At 43.6% G+C, this 18,906-nt stretch overlaps 1 protein-coding gene across 1 annotated transcript in view; it reads right to left on the bottom strand.

Annotated features, from left to right (window-relative positions):
• Positions 1 to 155: 155 nt before the first annotated feature.
• The window catches only part of ddx31 (DEAD (Asp-Glu-Ala-Asp) box polypeptide 31), a 26,901-nt gene continuing 8,150 nt past the window's right edge, over positions 156 to 18,906 (bottom strand). The window contains exons 4-22 of the mRNA XM_055161981.1: positions 18,750 to 18,832; positions 18,141 to 18,433; positions 16,420 to 16,495; positions 16,278 to 16,321; positions 16,129 to 16,199; positions 14,651 to 14,760; positions 14,063 to 14,104; positions 12,940 to 13,004; positions 11,350 to 11,469; positions 11,149 to 11,255; positions 10,030 to 10,079; positions 9,822 to 9,980; positions 9,551 to 9,694; positions 6,897 to 6,956; positions 4,950 to 5,000; positions 2,270 to 2,494; positions 1,362 to 1,473; positions 1,023 to 1,269; positions 156 to 418 (exon numbers count right to left, since the gene is read on the bottom strand). Of these exons, the coding sequence (XP_055017956.1) occupies positions 298 to 418; positions 1,023 to 1,269; positions 1,362 to 1,473; positions 2,270 to 2,494; positions 4,950 to 5,000; positions 6,897 to 6,956; positions 9,551 to 9,694; positions 9,822 to 9,980; positions 10,030 to 10,079; positions 11,149 to 11,255; positions 11,350 to 11,469; positions 12,940 to 13,004; positions 14,063 to 14,104; positions 14,651 to 14,760; positions 16,129 to 16,199; positions 16,278 to 16,321; positions 16,420 to 16,495; positions 18,141 to 18,433; positions 18,750 to 18,832 (2,180 nt within the window). The 3' untranslated portion in view covers positions 156 to 297. The remainder of the gene's footprint in view (positions 419 to 1,022; positions 1,270 to 1,361; positions 1,474 to 2,269; positions 2,495 to 4,949; positions 5,001 to 6,896; positions 6,957 to 9,550; positions 9,695 to 9,821; positions 9,981 to 10,029; positions 10,080 to 11,148; positions 11,256 to 11,349; positions 11,470 to 12,939; positions 13,005 to 14,062; positions 14,105 to 14,650; positions 14,761 to 16,128; positions 16,200 to 16,277; positions 16,322 to 16,419; positions 16,496 to 18,140; positions 18,434 to 18,749; positions 18,833 to 18,906) is intronic.

Raw genomic sequence — 18,906 nt, forward strand, 5'->3', positions numbered from 1 at the left:
TTCAGTTCTACACATGTAGGTGCTGTAAAGTCATGGAAAATTCACTTTAGCTCATGAAAAAGTCATGGAAAAGTTTTGAAATTTTGTCAGTGATAAAGAGTAGGAACTCTGTTTGAAGGTGGATTATGTAAATAAACAAAAAATACCAAAAGATCTCACAGAAACAGACAGACAATATTTATTTTAAAAGTTCATTTACAGTATTTTTCAGATTCTTTTTCTCACACGTCACAGCATTCACCAGAGTTCGTATAAAAGTCCTGGACTAAAGCAGAACTCGTCCAGATCTAAACCAGGTCAGGACTCCCCTGGCCCCGGTTCCTCCTGAGTCTTGGAGCGGTTCTTCTTGGTCTTGGGCTGAAGTCCAGAGGAAAACTCTGAGCGGAGCAGGTCTGAGTCTCTGTGAGAGCCGCTCCACCTGGAAACAAGAACAAATACACTGAGTTTCACAGAGTCACACACAGAGTTTCGCAGAGTTACACCGAGTTGTACAGTTAGCCAGAGTTACGCAGTTGCACAGTTTCGCAGAGTTTTGCAGAGTTACTCAGAGTTATATAGAGTTACGCAGTTATATAATGTTACTGAGTTACAGTGTCACATAGTTACGCTGCGTTACAGAGTTACGCAGTTTCGCAACTTACGCAGAGTTACACTGAGTTTCACAGAGTTACACTGAGTTTCACAGAGTTACACTGAGTTACGCAGAGTTTCTTTGAGTTACATCGAGTTTCAGAGTTTCACAGAGTTATACAGAGTTAATAAGAGCTACGCAGAGTTGTACAGTGTTACACAGAGTTTCGCACAGATAAACCTCTTCCACACTGGAGTCACAGCTGCAGCAGCTGCACTAACCACTAGAAAACCTTAAAAACCTGTCAAATGCACTTTAAACTCTCTTTTGCAACTTTACAGCTTTACAGCACTTTACTGCCACTGTTCCTGTTCTTCAGGGTGACTGTGTTTTTATGGCAGCCACATGTTTCATCATTCTGCCCCACACACGCCCCGGTCTCCCCCCTCACCTCTTCTTCTTTGCTCCCGACTCCTTCTGATTCTTCTTCCATGGCTGTGGTTTTCCTGTCCTCTTGTCCTGCCTCTTCTCCGGTCTCTTTCCGGTCTTGGAGCTCCTGGTGGCCTCTCCCAGCCCTCGTGGAGCGTCCCTCAGGCCGAAGCTCTTGGCGCTGTGGCCCAGATGGAGGTGTCGGATGTGGAAGATGTGTTTGAGGTGAGAGGGGTACGAGGTGTAGGCCCGGAGGAAACACTGCAGAGCTGAGCACACAAGACAGGCAGGTAAGAAATAAAAACAAGTCCAGAGTCGAGAGGACAAAGGAAAAACACGAGTAAAAGCAACAGAGTAATACCTCTCTTGGCGGCGCTGAGTCTCTCTGGGTCCGAGTGGACAAAGTTTTCAAACTCGGTCTGTAGAACTGTGGCTCTCTCCCTGATCTCCTGCTCACGAGCTTTTTCTGAACTCTGGAAGAAAAACACGACTCAGAGAATCAGAGTCTGGTACTGCAGTAACTGTAGGAGTAATAGTAGTAGAAGTAGTACTCAAACTAGGGATAGCAGTAATGGCATTGGTGATTATAGTAGTAGTAGTAATAATAGCTGGCATAGTAGTCGTAGTTGTAATAAGTAGTAGTAGTAGTAGTAGTAGTAGTAGTAGTAGTAGTAGTAGTAGTAGTAGTAGTCATATCTCTCATCTCTCAGGTTCAGTGTAGTATATGTAGTAGTAGTCATAGTAGTACCTGGCTGCGGTAGTAGTAGCAGTAGCAGCAGCAGTAGTAGTAGCAGTAGCAGTAGTAGTAGTAGCAGTAGTAGTAGTAGCAGTAGCAGTAGTAGTAGCAGTAGTAGCAGCAGTAGTAGTAGCAGTAGTAGTAGTAGCAGTAGTAGTAGTAGTAGTAGTAGTAGTAGTAGTAGTAGTAGCAGTAGTAGCAGCAGTAGCAGTAGTAGTAGCAGTAGCAGTAGTAGTAGTAGTAGTAGTAGTAGTAGTAGCAGTAGTAGTAGCAGTAGTAGTAATAGCAGTTGTAGTAGCAGTAATAGTAGTAGTGGTAGTAGTAGTAGTATTTGTAGTAGTAGTACCTGGCTGTGGTACTTTCCTCTGCCCTGGTAGCGCTCTCTTTCAGCTAGTAGTCAGTAGTAGTAGTAGCAGTAGTAGTAGTAGTAGCAGTAGTAGTAGTAACAGTAGTAGTAACAGTAGTAATAGTAGTAGTAGCAGTAATAGTAGTAGTGGTAGTGGTAGTAGTAGTAGTATTTGTAGTAGTAGTACCTGGCTGTGGTACTTTCCTCTGCCCTGGTAGCGCTCGTCCTTCAGCAGTACTGACAGCAGGTCTGTGAGGGGCAGTGGTTCCGGGTCCAGTCGGTGCCGGTTCAGTTCTGGGATGAAGCTGGACTCGTGCGGCGCCAGGAGGAGCAGACTGTGCCCGCTGTGCCCCGCCCGCGCCGTCCTGCCCGCCCTGTGCACGTACTCCGCCACCGACACCGGCGCCGTGAACTGCAACACCGCCAAGTACACACGTCAAGTACACACGTCAAGTACACAAGTAAACGTACACAAGTCAAGTACACACGTCAAGTACACAAGTAAACGTAACAAGTAAACGTACACAAGTCAAGTACACACGTCAAGTACACACGTCAAGTACACACGTCAAGTACACAAGTAAACGTACACAAGTAAACGTACACAAGTCAAGTACACAAGTAAACGTACACAACGTCAAGTACACACGTCAAGTACACACGTCAAGTACACACGTAAAGTACACAAGTAAAAGTACACAAGTCAAGTACACAAGTCAAGTACACACGTCAAGTACACAAGTAAACGTACACAAGTAAACGTACACAAGTCAAGTACACACGTCAAGTACACACGTCAAGTACACACGTCAAGTACACACGTCAAGTACACACGTCAAGTACACAAGTAAAGTACACAAGTCAAGTACACAACGTCAAGTACACAAGTAAACGTACACAAGTACAAGTACACAAGTACACAAGTACAGTACACACGTCAAGTACACACGTCAAGTACACAAGTAAACGTACACAAGTAAACGTACACAAGTCAAGTACACACGTCAAGTACACACAAGTCAAGTACACACGTCAAGTACACAAGTAAACGTACACAAGTCAAGTACACACGTCAAGTACACACGTCAAGTACACACGTCAAGTACACAAGTAAACGTACACAAGTCAAGTACACACGTCAAGAACACACGTGAAAGTACACAAGTAAAAGTACACAAGTCAAGTACACAAGTCAAGTACACAAGTAAACGTACACAAGTGAAAGTACAGAAGTAAAAGTACACAAGTCAAGTACACAAGTCAAGTACACAAGTGAAAGTACACGAGTAAAAGTCCACAAGTCAAGTACAAAAGTGAAAGTACACAAGTAAAAGTACACAAGTAAAAGTGCACAAGTGAAAGTGCACAAGTGAAAGTACACAAGTGAAAGTACACATGTCAAGTACACAGGTAAAAGTACACAAGTCAAGTACACAAGTGAAAGTACACAAGTAAAAGTACACAAGTCAAGTACACAAGTCAAGTACACAAGAAAAAGTACACAAGTAAAAGTACACACATCAAGTACACAAGTGAAAGTACACAAGTCAAGTACACAAGTAAAAGTACAACAAGTAAAAGTACACAAGTCAAGTACACATTTTATCTATCTGTATTTTACATTACAGTACACTTTACAGCAGGTACTTTTTACTTTTACTTCACTACATTTGAATGCAGGTATCTGTACTTTTTACGTCACTACATTTTAGATCTGTGCTAAAAAGTAAAAAGTACTTTTCTTTACAGTGTGAGAGCTGCTGAAATGGCTGAAATGTATTTTTAGCACGTTTAATTTGAGTTTCTGTTCCAATTTTGAGCAAAATAAAAAAAAAAATAAATATATATATATATATATATATATATATATATATATATATATATATATATATATATATATATCACTATACATTTCTTTAATTGTTGTAATTTTACTTTTCACTCTTAAAGTACATTTTTAAACAGGTACTTGAGTAGTTTTTCAGTAGACTTTTTAGCATATTTTATTGGAGTTTCTGTCCCCAAAAGTGGCTTGAAAAGTAATTTTTTTTTTAAATCACCTGAAGTCTCCTAAATGCTTTTTCAAAATCACTATATATACATTTCCTCCTTTAATTATTCTAAAAATGTCTGCAAAATACTTTTACTTTTTACTCTTAAAGTACATTTTTAAAAAGGTACTTTTACTTAAGTAGATTTTTTCATGTGATAGTTTTACTTTTTTTTTAAGGTGTGAGAGCTGCTGAGATTTATTTTTAGAATGTTTAATTTGAGTTTCCATCCCAACAGTTCTTTAGACCTGATTCATCAGTCGGTTTCACTTGGTGGAAACTGTGTGACCTCGCAGTATTAGGATTCTTTCACTCGGTACTTTTTTATTTACCCAGTCGCTGCTGTTTGGTCGTGACGTATGTAATGCACCAAATCCCGTAGGAAGAAGAACAATAACGTCTTTCCCCTTGATAAAATTCACCAAACATTCTCTTTGTTCCGGCTTTAAATCCTTGGGGATCTGGGGAATCGTCGCCAACACAGAATGTCTGTCTTCATCTACATCCATCTCGACGCTTCGTTTACTGTTGTTCTGTTCCACAAAAGCGACACAGACAGACGCTTCAGTCTGACGTCGTGACTTCACAGCTCACAGATGATTGGTCGGTGCGTCGTCTACAACTTCCGGAGTTTTTGTAAACCGTCTAGTGTTTTCTGATTCCTGACGTAGTCGCTGGAGAGAAATGAAACTGAGCGGAGGCACTAGGTGGCGCCAGCCTGTCGAAACAATTCCAGGCAAAAAAACGAAATCTCCATGGAGACGAGAGAGTGACGGCACAAAAATAAACAGACAGAGAGAGAGAGAGAGAGAATACCTGAACGATCCACGAGACCTGAGGCAAGTCGAGTCCTCGAGCTGCAACGTCCTGAAACACACAGAGACAAAGAGAGAAAACAGAAACAAACTGTCAGTGTACACACATCTGAGAGAGAAAGAGAGGGAGAGAGAGGAGAAAGAGAAAGAGGGAGGGACAGAGACGGAGAAAGAGGGAGAGCAAAAAAGAGAAACAGAGAAAGGGGGAAGAGGGAGAGCAAAAGAGAGAGAAAGAAAGAGAGACAAAAAAGAAAAGAAAGAGAGAGAAAGAGAGAGAAGATGAAAGCGAGAGAGAGAGAGAGAAAGAAAGAGAGAGAAAAAGAAAAAGAGAGAGAGAGAACACAAAAGTGGGAGAGAAAGGGAGAAAGAAAAAGAGAGAGAGAAGGAGAAAGAAAGACAGCAGAAAGAGGATGACCGAAAGAGAGAGAAAGCAAGAGGGACAAAGAGAGAGAGAAAGAAGGAGAAAGAGGGAGAGCGAAAAAGAGAGAGAAAGAGAGAGAGCTAATGAAAGAGAAAGAGAGAAAGAGGGGAGTGAAAGAGAGAGAAAGTGACAGACAGACAGAGAAAGAACACGAACGCAGGAGAAAGGGAAAGAGAACGCGAAAGAAAGAGAGAGAGAGAAAGAAAGAGAGAGAGAAAAGAAAGAAAGAGAGAGAGAAGCAGAAAGAGAAAGAAAGAGAGACGGAGAAAGAGAAAAAAGAGAGAAAGAGCGAAAGAGAGAGAAAAAGAGAGAAAGAGAGAGAACACGAAAGCTGGAGTGAAAATGAGAGAGAGAGAAAGAGAAGGAGAAAGAGGGACAGGGGAGAAAGAGAGAGATCAAAAGAGAGACAGAGAGAGAGACAAAGAGCAAAAGAGAGAGAGAGAAAGAAGGAGAAAGAGGGAGAGCAAAAGAGAGAAAGAGAAGGAGAAAGAGATAGAAAGGGAGAGAGACAGAGAAAGAGTGAGAGAGAAAGAGAGAGAGTGAAAGAGAGAGAAAGAGTCAGACAGACAGAGAAAGAAAGAGAGACAGAAAAAGAGAGAAAGAAAAGGAGACAGAGAGAGAGGAAGAGAGAAAGAAAGAAAGAATGAAAGAAAGAAAGCGAGAGAAAGAGAGAGAGGGGAGTAAAGAGAAAGAGAGAGAGAAAAAAGAGAAGATAAAATCAAGAAAGAAAGAAAGGAAGAAAGAAAGGGAAAGAGGACTATAGAGAAGGAAATAGAAAAAGAAAAAGGGAGAAAGAAAGAAAGAAAGAAAGAGAGGGGGGTAAAGAGAAGGAAAGAGAGATAAAGAGAGAAATAGAGAGAGAGAAAGAAAGAAAGAGAGAGAAACAGAAAAAAGAGAGAAAGAAAGAGAGAGAGAGAGAAAAGAGGGGAGTAAAGAGAAAGAGAGAGAAAAAGAGAGAAGATAAAACTGAGAGAGAGAGAAAGAAAAAGAGAGAGAAAGAGAAGAGAGAGAAGAGGAAGAGAGAGAGAGAAAAAGAGAGAGAAACATCTGAGGGCACTAAACGGACCAACGGTGAGAGGAGAGGAGGATGAGGCGTTCAGGAGCTGCTCGGACTTTAGACTTGTCATTAAACATTTGCAGCTATAAAACAGTGATTGTCGAGTGTGTCGGGTTTTGGACGAAGGTGATTTGAGTCAGTTTGTTTAGTGCACTCGTCTTCTGTGTGTGCGTGTGTGTGTGTGTGTGTGTGTGTGTGCGTGTGTGTGTGTGTGTGTGTGTGTGTGTGTGTGCGTGTGTGTGCGTGTGTGTGTGTGTGTGTGTGTGTGTGTGTGTGTGTGGATGTGTGTGTGTGTGTGTGTGTGTGTGTGTGTGTGTGTGCGTGTGTGGATGTCGTGTGTGTGTTCTCGGGGTCACAGATTCACACGTCTGTAGTTTCCGGGTTCACACTTTTACAGTTGGGTTTAAACTGGACCAGGTGGGTGTTTGTAGTTTTCCTGACGTGTGCGTGAACTCTGTGAGTGTGTTCACCGTGCACAGAAGAACTCCAGAGCGCGCCTTGGAGAACTGTCCAAACACCTCCACACGCTCCTGCACAACACACACACACACACACACACACACCAGAGTGAATACAGAAACATACTGGAGTAGAACATTAGAACAGTAGAACATTTGAGTTTGAGCAGATTATGCCTCGAGTAAAAACACATCAGACTGTATCACACTAAATACACTCGAGTGTGTCTGGTGTAAATCTGCTGTAACTCAAAAATAACGGACACATTTGTTTGAGGCGTGAGTGTTCGGGTGCTGCTTGACACCGGCATAAGCGACGTTCGTCCGGTCCACGGTGCTGTCCCGTGTGATGAGGTCATCGTCTGTGTCACGACTTAAGCTCGCGGTTAGGATTTTAATTCCTTGTAGATTGCATGATTTTGATTGACAGTTTGTGTGTGAAATTCTTAGCTCATAGAGTTTTCTATCATTCTGATTGATCGCCTGCTACAAACCCTGCCCCCTGTTCAGTGAACACTTAAAGGTTGTATGGAGGATTTTTTTTGTTTCAAATTGTCAGTGATAGATTATAGAGATGCAGCAGCCTTGTAATTATGATGACCAAAAAAAAAGAGAATAAAAATTCATCAACTCTGGACGTGGTGGGGCCAGATAAACATTTGCCAATAGATAACGACACTGCCTCGTTATCTGTGAGCTGACAGGCTGTCAATCAAACTCCCTACGTTTCTAGTGTAACTGACTTGCCTGCGCGCCGCCGTTACGTGGTTTATGTACGCCTGTCACACAGTCCACAGACGCTGTTTACTCCACCAACGCAACAGTTCTTAGCGGCTTTTTTGACCTATATCTTCCTCGCAGTTCGCACAAAGTTTGTTGCAATGGCGACAAGAATCCAGGAGCAGTTAGACGCAAAAGAAAGTCAGTTTTTGAGGTCGCTGAAAGAAGAAAACACAGGGAAAAGCAGCGAAGCCAAACTAAGGTGATTCTTGGAGATTCATTCCAGCGATGGCGCGACTGAAGCAGACGAAGGAGTCTAAAGACTGAACCACTGGTCCACAAATTACTCCTGGACAGGAAACTTCTGCTTATTATGAAAACGTACTTTTTTTTTATTTCCAAGAGCTAGACAAACGTTTTTCAGGACACGAATGTGATATCCTATGCCTGAAAACGTAATTTTCAATGCAAAGAAAGAGTCCGCTTGCTGCTGTGTGTTGTAGTAGGAGCTTCATTCGCACTGAATCTCCGCGCACCCCTCTGCACCTCTTACTGCTCCTCTCCCCGCTGCCCGTTCCGTTCTTCTCCCTGCTCCTCACTTCTTTTCCGCGCACGAAATCTCCGTGCACCCCCTCCCCCTCACTTCTCTGTCTTGCCTAACCAACACTGTAGTTAGTTGTTTACAAGTCATGTGCAGCGATGAGGACTTTCTGGCGTAAGGAGGAGGAGGGAGGAGGCGTTTCTACGTAGGAGCTGTAGGGGAGGGGAGGTGGTTTCACGCATGCGCAACATTTGAAAAAGGACAAACAGTCGCTGGATTTCTCCTTCCTTGGAAAATCCTCTATACAACCTTTTAAAGTGACAGTTCAGAATTTTGGACATAGGGCCTCATTTCCTCGTGAGCCAGAGTGTTGGAGACGTGTGGAGACACTTTTTGAAATATCCATCCAGTCCTTGTATTTGCAGAGGTCACTGGTGTTAGACTAGTGCATGTCAATGGTCATAGTCATAATCCTTCAAATGCAAAGTTGGTTTTACTTCTAAAATTATTCTAGCGACACAGACATTCACATCAACAGTCTGGTGTAATAACAGATTTACTTTGGGTGTTTTGTGGAGTGGGTAAAACTGTTTTTAATGGCAGGAGAACTGTGACCATTGACATGCACTAGTCTAACACCAGTGACCTCTGCAAATACAAGGACTGGATGGAATATTTCAAAAAGTGTCTCCACACGTCTCCAACACTCTGACTCACGAGGAAATGAGGTCCTATGTCCTAAATTCTGAACTGTCCCTTTAAGGCTTTATTTGAAAAGTCCAGAGTTGACAGAGCGAGTTGTAAATCAGCTCCACAGAACAACTGATCCAGAGACGCACATGTCTGAGTTTGTTTATCCATAAAGTCCTACTCACGCGGGATAACCCTAACCCTAACCTGAGGACGTCTGGTAATTTACAAATTACCGCCCGCCTCTGTGTTACTCGTCACGCATTTGCACTTTTTTTAATCCCGTGCAAATGTGCTGTGAACGCGGAAAGAAAAAGACATAGAAAAGACACAATTACAACAACAAACACTGAGACGCAGATTCGCACGGGACTACAGTAGTATTATCACCGGAAGTCTGTGTTTGGCCAAATAAAATCAGTAATTTGGGGCGGAATTTTTACTTTACAAATTACAGACGTGGAGCATTCGCACAGGATTAAGATCTCAGGCTCCTCCACAATTATTACAAATCACTAAAGGTCCACAGGTCAAATTGATCCCGTGCGAATAGGACTTTAGACAAACTTATCCAGGTTCAGTCGGCTTCGTTGAACAGAACTCTTCCCAAACTTTTCAGGTGTCTCTACACATAAATAACCGTACCGCAGAAAAACTGCACTGAGCGGGGTGATCGATTCAAGAGACATATTGAATGTAAAAGTAAAGTTCGTACCTCCTGCTTCATGTTGCCATGGAGACGCAGAAAACTCAGCGTCTGATTGGCCGAGGGCTTGTTCAGGACGAAGGACAGGAGGCGATGGAGGAACTCGACAACCTCACAGCTCGACACGAACACCACCATCTTGTTCTGATTCACCTGGAGACAAAGAAGATTATTTATTTTGATTTTTCAGTAATATACACCAAATATACACCAAGTACTGCCTGAGGTGAGTACGTGGAGTAATTATACGCAGATTTATTTGTCTGTGTTTGCGTCCCACCTGACACTTGTCCAGGATGAGCGCAGCGAGGCAGACCAGACGGACTTTGCTGGGCACAATCACCACAAACTGTTTGAGGCCCTCGGGAACAGTGAAGCTCTCCGATTGGACGGCGGCGCTGGAGGAGCTCTCTGATTGGACCGGCGCGGCGGAGGAGCTCTCTGATTGGAAGCGGCGCGGCGGAGGGGGCGGGCTCAGAGTCAGCCACCTGGATCGTGACTGGATCGTTCAAACAGACGTCGACCAATCGCGTCACTCCTGAGAAAGACACACAAAAGATTATAATTATAATACTCAGAGGTGGGAGATACATTTACTCAGATACATTTACTTGAGTAACTTTTTAAAGAGATTATTTTCTAGCAGCATATTTTACTTCTACTTCAGGACTCACTTGAGTAAAAATTTTGTTTACTCTTCTATAATTTAGTCTCTTTTTTCCTAAACTCTAAAAATACCACTTTGCGTTATTTAAAAAATGTGTACAACATCAATTGTCTGTTTCTGCTCGTCTCCATGTAGAGAATTAACCTGATTCATTAGACGGTTTCACTTCGTAGAAACCGTCTGACCTCGCAGCGTTAAAATTCGTTCTCTTGATGATAGGCAGGTACTTTTTTTTAATTTAACCAATCGATCTCCTGGCTGCTGTGATACTGCAGGACAGAGGAGGGACACTTTTGTCCTGAGAGCTGTTACTCACCTCAAACTGCCCTGACTCTGGATCTGAGGACTCCGCCTGCTGAGCTGCACTGAGGCCTCTGTATGAACTTTTTGTGTCATTATTACAGTAGGCAGGCACTTTTTTAATTTAACCAATCGCTGCTATTTGGTCATGACGTATGTAATGCGCCAGTAACGGGGATAACTCATATATTAAGTTTTTCCCAGATCCCGTAAGAAGAGCAATACTGTCATTCCCCTTAATAAAATTCACCAAACATCCTCTTTGTTTCGGTTTTAAATCCTCGATCTCGGGAATCGTTGCCAACACAGAATGTCTGTCTTTGCTGATTGGCCGGTGCCCGAACTCGCACTTCCAGGGTTTATGTGAATCGTCTGGTGTATTCTGATTTCTGATCTAGTCGCTGGAGAGAAATGAAACTGAGCGGAGGCACTAGGTGGCTCCAGCCTGGCTACTTAAACGGCCCCTCACGATAAATAAAGTGATTGTTTCATTGATACTCAGAGAACAGTCACTACTTTAAAGTTGTAAAACATGAGTAAACAAATGCACACAAGAGCATGTTTAAAATCCAGTAACAAATGATCCGTAATATTTGTTCTTTAAAGTCATGAGCTGCACACACATGAAGGACAGAAGCACCTTGGGAGATGGTGGCGGAGAGGAGAACATTCTGACGCTTGGATCCAGACGAGTTTAAAGAGTTCAGGATCACTGTGAGGTCCTTCTCGAAGCCCAGGTCCAACGTCCTGCACCAGATCAATAAGAAACATCCAAATCCCAGTGAAAACAACATACAAACGTGTGTGTTTGTGTTTGTGCGTGCGTGAGTGTGCGTCTGACCTGTCCGCCTCGTCCAGCACCAGCCAGCAGAGGGCGCTGAAGGCCAGACTCAGGGTGTTCTTGATGTGATCCACCAAACGTCCTGGAGTCGCGACCAGAATGTTGACGCCTTTACGCAGCCTGGAAATGTGCACAGACCAAGATCAGATATTGTGTAATTTAATGAGAGAATTTGGTTTTTAAAATTGTGTGTGTGAAAATGTTAAATTTGCAGAAAACAGAGCATCAAGATGTTTAAGAGTCTAATATTTCTTTGCTCCCTGTGCTAAGTCATTCTCCTTCAGAGCGTTATACCCAAGTGTGACTTCTATATTAAAATGTTGAGAGTGAAGCTGATTTGATTTAACACATTTAAGACGAATCCCACTCACTAATGTTTATTTAGCATCAGAACTTATTTTATCTCACGGTGATAAACTGTTAATCAGATTCTGCAGATTACAAACTGCAAGTCGTGAAACCTGCAGCTGAAAACTTAAATCGAGCAGCAGAAAGAAAGTTTAGAGTGAGCGAGAAACTTGTGAGGGACTGGGGAAAACTGGAGGAAACTCAAACTGCAACAAAGAAAACAAAAAAAGCTCATGGAGGGCTAAAAGCTCGATTTATCTAGAGTTGCTCAGAAGTGACACCGAGGATGAAGAACTGAGTGGATTTAGTGATTTGGAGTGAGATGGAGAGTTTGGTAATCTTGTTCTTTTCTGTTGTTTATGTTATAGTTTATCTGAAGAACTGTGAAATATGTGACGATAACAGTTTGTTGTTCTCTCTTCTATTGTTTTTACTACAACTTGACTTTACACAGGAAATGTCACTTCCTGCTCTCTGATTTTATAAATACATTTCCTCCAAAAAAGTGTGACTTGCCGTATTTTCCGAAGTAAAAGTCGCACCAACCAAAAAATGCGTAATGAAGAAGAAAAAAACATATATAACTTGCACTTTTTGGGGGAAATGTAGAGACAAAGAACAGACATTTCCTGTGTAAAGTCAAGTTGTAGTAATAACAACAGAAGAGAGAACAACAGACTGTTATCGTCACATATTTCACAGTTCTTCAGATAAACTATAACATAAACAACAGAAAAGAACAAGTTTAACAAACTCTCCATCTCACTCCAAATCACTAAATCCATTCAATTCTTCATCCTCGGTGTCACTTCTGAACAACTCGGCCTCGACCTCCAGAGGTAAACAGAGCGACACAAACTCTTCTGTGTCGCTGTCGTCAGACTCAGACTCAGTTCCAGTTAGAATTATTCAGGCCTGAACTAATCCGTGCGTCATTCGTTCATTCGTTTTTCAAAATAAAACCAAAAATAAGAAAACGAAAAATACAGACAGGCCAGAGGCTCTTTCTGCAGGAGACATGTGCAGTAGAGCCAAGTGACAGTGGTGCAGGAGGAACAGGAGCAGCAGATCCTCACACACAAGACTAGAACCTCTCCACACTTCACCAAAAACATTTTAATATAGAAGTCACAGGAAACACACAAACCATGAAAAAAAGTGACACTTATAGTCTGAAAAATACAGGACTGAAACAGGCATCTCTTTAATAAAAACAAAAAACAGAAACGATGTGGTCCAGACCTGGCCTTCTCCGCCTTCTTCTTCTCTCCTCCCATCAGCACTCCGGGCACGATCCACATGAACGGCTGAACACAAAAACAGCGTTACTGATCGGGGATGTATGGAAGCCGAGAGGGGCCACAACAAACGCAAACGCCGCAACAAATACAAATGCGACAGCACAAACGCAAATGTCGCAACACATTAAAAAGCCACAACTGAAGTGACCGCGGGACTCTATTTTCCGACGGACCGATCAAGCAGCAAGTGAAGAAGAACTACAATGTGAAAAGTTAAGGAACGGAGAAGTTGGAAACGTAAGTAAAAGTAATTTATTGTTTTATCATTATTCATTTCACATTGTTTTTCTTCTTCTTCACTTGCCGCTTGATCGGTCCGTCGGAAAATAGAGTCCGCGGTCACTTCCGTTGTCGGGTTGTGGCTTTTTAATAAGCTTTTTAATGTGGTGGTCTTGTGGCGTTGTAGCTTTAATGTGTTGTGGCTTTTTAATGTGTTTGGCTTTTTAATGTGTTGTGGCTTTTTAATGTGTGTGCTGCTTTTAATGTGTTGTGGCTTTTTAATGTTGTTGGCTTTTAATGTGTGTGGCTTTTTAATTGTGTAGCTTTTTAATGTGTTGTGGCTTTTAATGTGTTGTGGCTTAATGTGTTTGGCTTTTTAATGTGTTGTGGCTTTTTAATTGTTGTGCTTTTAATGTGTTGTGCTTTTAATGTGTTGTGGCTTTTAATGTGTTGTGCTTTTTAATGTGTTGTGGCTTTTTAATGTGTTGTGGCGTTTGTATTTGTTGCGGCATTTGCATTAAAATAGAGTCCTGCGGTCATTTCCGTTGTGGCTTTTTTTGGTTTGTTGTGGCTTTTTGTTGTGTTGTCACATTTGTATTTGTTGTGGCGTTTGCGTTTGTTGTGACCCCTCTCGGCTTCCGTAGGGACGAGATCATGTGGACAAATTTAAAAAACAATAAAAACAATCTTGAGAGATTTTGATCCTCCATCTCCAACGTTGGACGCTCAAGCTCTGGAAAGTCGTGAGCTTATTCTGACAGAAAACACTATAAACTCTGTCGCAGTTTTTTATTTTGTCGTGATTGGAACAGTATTGAAGCGGGAAAAAAAAAAATCACTCTCACCTTTAGAAGTTTCTGCAAAGTCTGGAAGGTCTGAAGAGCCAACTGCAAAACATTGAACAGAAAATGTACGGTTAAAAGCTGCACTGTGTAACTTATCCGATTTATATGCTCGTCGTCTCCATGGAGATGTTATTACTGTGAGCTATAAACGTATCTCTACGGGGACAAGCAGACCATATTTTTGAACAAAAAAAGCCAACTATAATGAAATAACTGCAGACAGATTAGTTTAAAGCTGTACTGTGGAACATTCAGAGCACAGTAATAACATGGCGTTTATCAGAAAGGTTACATAATGCATCTTTAAAATAAACTTCAATGTGTTTTTTAATGTGTCCTTTAATCCAGGAGCATGGACCCATCTCTAGACATGTTTGATGAAGTCCAGTCAGTGTTTGTCTGTTTGTGTAGTTCAGAGGGAGTATTTGTAGTATTTACCGAGGCATTGGTCGTATTTACTGAGGTGTTTTTGTATTTGTAGTATTTACCGAGGTATTGGTCGTATTTACTGAGGTGTTTTTGTATTTGTAGTATTTACCGAGGTATTGGTCGTATTTACTGAGGTGTTTTTGTATTTGTAGTATTTACCTCTCTGGTGGGGACCAGGATTAGAGCCAAAGGACCATGGGACCTGTGGACTTTGGGCTGACGAGCCTGAAGAGACTGAACCAGAGGGACGGCGTAGGACAGAGTCTTTCCTGCAACACACACACGGACGCACACAACACACACAACAAACAAACACACACGGACGGAAGCACACAACACACACACACACACACATATTTACATTTCCAGAGCTACAGAGGGCACAAAGATTCATTTTACCAACTGTCTGAGAACTAAACTAAACTCAGCTGTAGTCCTGGTTCAGTCTCTGGTGCAGACTTTAGTTTGGTCCCAAGTTCAAGTCCCTGGTTCAGTTCCTTGTTCAGTTCTTACCTTAGGGCACTTTCACACACTAGTTCAATTATTTGGTCTGCAATAGGCAATAAAATAGTTTTTCTGTTTCATAGACTCCAGTGTTTTCCTTTCACACCTGCAAACCAAAACTGATCCGACTGACGTACATCCAAGGCTCCTGCACACAGAGAGTTCGACTGCAGGCTCCTCAGGGACACTGAGACTCTCCTGCACTTAAGACTTCTCAGAAACGAGACTGAGACACACCGTCTCACCCGGTGGTCTTCACACAGAACCCCTCAGCGGAGTACAGACAGCACGACCGGCCTCCGGCAGAGACGTTTTCACAAACCCCGCCTAAAAGCGTCCCTGTCCCGGGAAGCTCAAACTCACAAACCTACGAACCACCGGCCGCAGGACAGGTGTCCAGACCCAACCCCGGCCCCCATCACACCCCCTTAACCCGGGGCGCGGGGGTCTGCAGGGCCCGTCTCCCGACCTGGTGCACGCAATGAAATAATGAGTGTTCCCTCCCATGATGCATTTGGAACAGCTGGTGTGGACCAACTGTCTCTGGTTTGGACCTGAGTTGGCGTCTCACCAGACGAACCGACCAGAGTTTGGCGTTTGGTGCAGAGTCAAGTGGACCGAGACCAACTCTTTTCTGAGGTGTTGGTCCGTTTGAGTAAGTGCAGATCCAAGTGCGACTGAAACTTTCACATCAATGAAAACAAACTGAACTAAAAGCTTCTGGTTCGAACGGAACATTTGGTGCAACAACTGCAGTCGGTGTGAAAGAACCTTTAGTCCTGGTTTAGTCTTATCTTAGTCCCTGGTTTAGTTCTTATCTTAGTCCTGGTTTAGTTCTTATCTTAGTCCTGGTTTAGTTCTTATCTTAGTCCTGGTTTAGTTCTTATCTTAGTCTTGGTTTAGTTCTTATCTTAGTCCTGGTTCAGTTCTGGTTTAGTTCTTATCTTAGTCCTGGTTTAGTTCTTATCTTAGTCCTGGTTTAGTTCTTATCTTAGTCCTGGTTCAGTTCTTATCTTAGTCCTGGTTCAGTTCTGGTTTAGTTCTTATCTTAGTCCTGGTTTAGTTCTAGTTTAGTTCTAATCTTAGTCCTGGTTTAGTTCTTATCTTAGTCCTGGTTCGGTTCTGGTACTGACCTGATCCGGTTTGGGACCGGACCACGGCGTCTCGTCCCGACAGCAGCACGGGGACGGTCCTCTGCTGCACACTAAGGGACAGGAAGTGAGGTCACAGGGGAACAGGAAATGGACAAAAACATTTACTGATCAACAGATCGAGGTCAGACCTGGTCATGGTCGACACGTTCAGGACTTTATTCAGCGTCGCCACCTGAAACAACCAATCACAGCACGGGTTTGTTTAAATCAGCCAATCAGAGGAGAAAAAGAGAGTTTGAATCAGCCAATCAGAGCGGAGAGGCGTGTTACCAGGTGGGGATGGAGGTCCAGGTCCTCAAAAGATGAACTACTGAAAACCTCCTCCTTCAACTGAGACACCGAGGACCTGAGGACAGAAGGAGACAAGGAGAGAGGAGACGAGGAGACAGGAGATGAGGAGAGAGGAGGTAGAAGACAAGGAGACAAGAAGAGAGGAGGCAAGGAGGAAGGAGGGAAAGATGGAGGAAGCAACAAGAAGACAGGGGAGAGGGAGAGAGGAGACAAGGAGAGAGGAGATAGGGAGGAGACAATGAGAGAGGACACAAGGAGACAAGGAGAGAGAAGACAAGGAGACAAGGAGGGAGGAGACAAGGAGAGAGGAGAAAAGGAGAGAGAAGAGGCAAGGAGACAGGCAAGGAGACAAGGAGAGAGGAGGCAAAGACAGATAAGACAAGGAGACAAGGAGAGAGGAGGAGAAGACAGAGACAAGACAAGGAGACAAGGAGACAAGGAGACATGGAGAGAGGAGACAAGGAGGGAGGAGACGAGGAGAGAGGAGACAGGAGACGAGGAGAGAGGAGGTAGAAGACAAGGAGACAAGAAGAGAGGAGGCAAGGAGGGAGGAGGGAAAGACGGAGGAAGCAACAAGACAGGGGAGAAGGAGAGAGGAGACAAGGAGAGAGGAGATAGGGAGGAGACAATGAGAGAGGACACAAGGAGACAAGGAGAGACAAGGCAAGGAGAGAGAAGACAAGGAGAGGAGAGGGGAGGCAAGGATTGAGGAGACAAGGAGAGAGGAGGCAGGGACAGACAAGACAAGGAGACAAGGAGAGAGTAGACAAGGATTGAGGAGACAAGATGAGGGGAGACAAAGAGAGAAGGCAAGGACAGAGGAGGTAGAGACAGAGAAGGAAAGGACAGATAAGACAAGGAGACAAGGAGAGAGGAGACAAGAAGAGAGGAGGCAAGGAGAGAGGAGACAAGGAGAGAGGAGACAAGGAGAGAGGAGACAAGGAGATAGAAGGCAAGGAGATGAGGCAAGGAAAGAGAAGACAAGGAGACAAGGAGAGAGAAGAGGCAAGGAGAAAAGGAGAGAAAAGACAAGGAGACAAGGAGGGAGGAGACAAGGAGAGAGGAGAAGAAAGGAGAGAGAAGAGGCAAGGAGACAAGGGAGGAGGAGACAAGGAGAGAGGAGACAAGGAGAGAGAAGAGGCAAGGAGACAAGGAGAGAGAAAACAAGGAGAGAGAAGAGGCAAGGAGACAAGGAGAGAGAAGACAAGGAGACAAGGAGAGACAAGGAGAGAGAGAGCAAGGAGACAAGGAGAGAGAAGACAAGGAGGGAGGAGACAAGGAGAGAGAAGACAAGGAGACAAGGAGGGAGGAGACAAGGAGAGAGGAGAAAAGGAGAGAGAAGAGGCAAGGAGACAAGGAGAGAGGAGGCAAAGACAGATAAGACAAGGAGACAAGGAGACATGGGGAGAGGAGACAATTGAGGGAGGAGACAAGGAGAGAGAAGAGGCAAGGAGACAAGGAGAGAGAAGAGGCAAGGAGACAAGGAGGGAGGAGACAAAGACAGATAAGACAAGGAGACAAGGAACGAGAAGATGCAGGTGGAGAAAGCAAAAGAGAGGAGATAGGGAGGAGACAAGGAGAGGAAGCAAGAGAAGAAGAAGAGAATAGACGAGGAGAGAGGAGACGAAGTGTATTTTATTTTAGTATTTTCTGAAAACTTGTTTATTTGGGTGTAACTTCTCCTTCTGTGAGCGTCTGACCTCTTGATGTCGGGGATCTCCGGGTTGTGCTTGAACAGAGACGACGTCCTGAAGGATCCTTTGCTCGTCTCCTTCTCTCCTCTGTCCTTCTCTGCGTCCTCGTCAGCTCCGACTCTTCCCTCCTTTCCGTCCTTCCCGTCCGATCCGTCCTTCAGCTTCCTCCTCTTCTTCGCTTTAACCGTCTTGTCCTCGCTTCCTACGTCCTCGCCTCCTCTGTCCTCGTCTCCTCCTTCCTTCTTCGTCTTCTTCTTCTTCTGTGGTTTTGTAGCGGCGCCGTCGTCAGGGGGCGGGACCTAAACCGACGGAAAACAAATCTGATAAACCCCGAGTCCCTAAGTCCTCAAGACCAAGAGAGGAAACGAGGACAGAAGAAACGAGGACAGAGGAAACGAGGAGAGACAACTACACAACTACAACACGATTAAAAGTTCTGAAAAGTCCAGTTTGTTGTTTTTTTATTCCACTGAGATTCGTCTCGCTGCTCTTGGTGTAACATGCCACAAATGAGGGAAAGAAGTGAATAAAAATATAATACATGAAAATCAAATCTGACAGTCGACAAAGCACAAAACAGACCAAGACACACAGAGAAAAACAAAGATCTCTGACCTTTGCTGGAGGAAGTTCAGGGGTGATTTCCTGTGGTTTTACGTGGAGCGATGCTGCTTGTTGTTGGAGACGCCGCTGCTTTTTCTAAACAAATAAACAAAACAATGAGTGCGTACACATGCACATCAATAAACCGGTTATGATCGGGTTTTTTGAG

The sequence above is a fragment of the Boleophthalmus pectinirostris genome, unplaced genomic scaffold (genome assembly GCF_026225935.1).
Source record: "Boleophthalmus pectinirostris isolate CB_2022bp ecotype Guang Dong unplaced genomic scaffold, ASM2622593v1 HiC_scaffold_4, whole genome shotgun sequence".
In the NCBI taxonomy this organism is placed as follows: domain Eukaryota; kingdom Metazoa; phylum Chordata; class Actinopteri; order Gobiiformes; family Gobiidae; genus Boleophthalmus; species Boleophthalmus pectinirostris.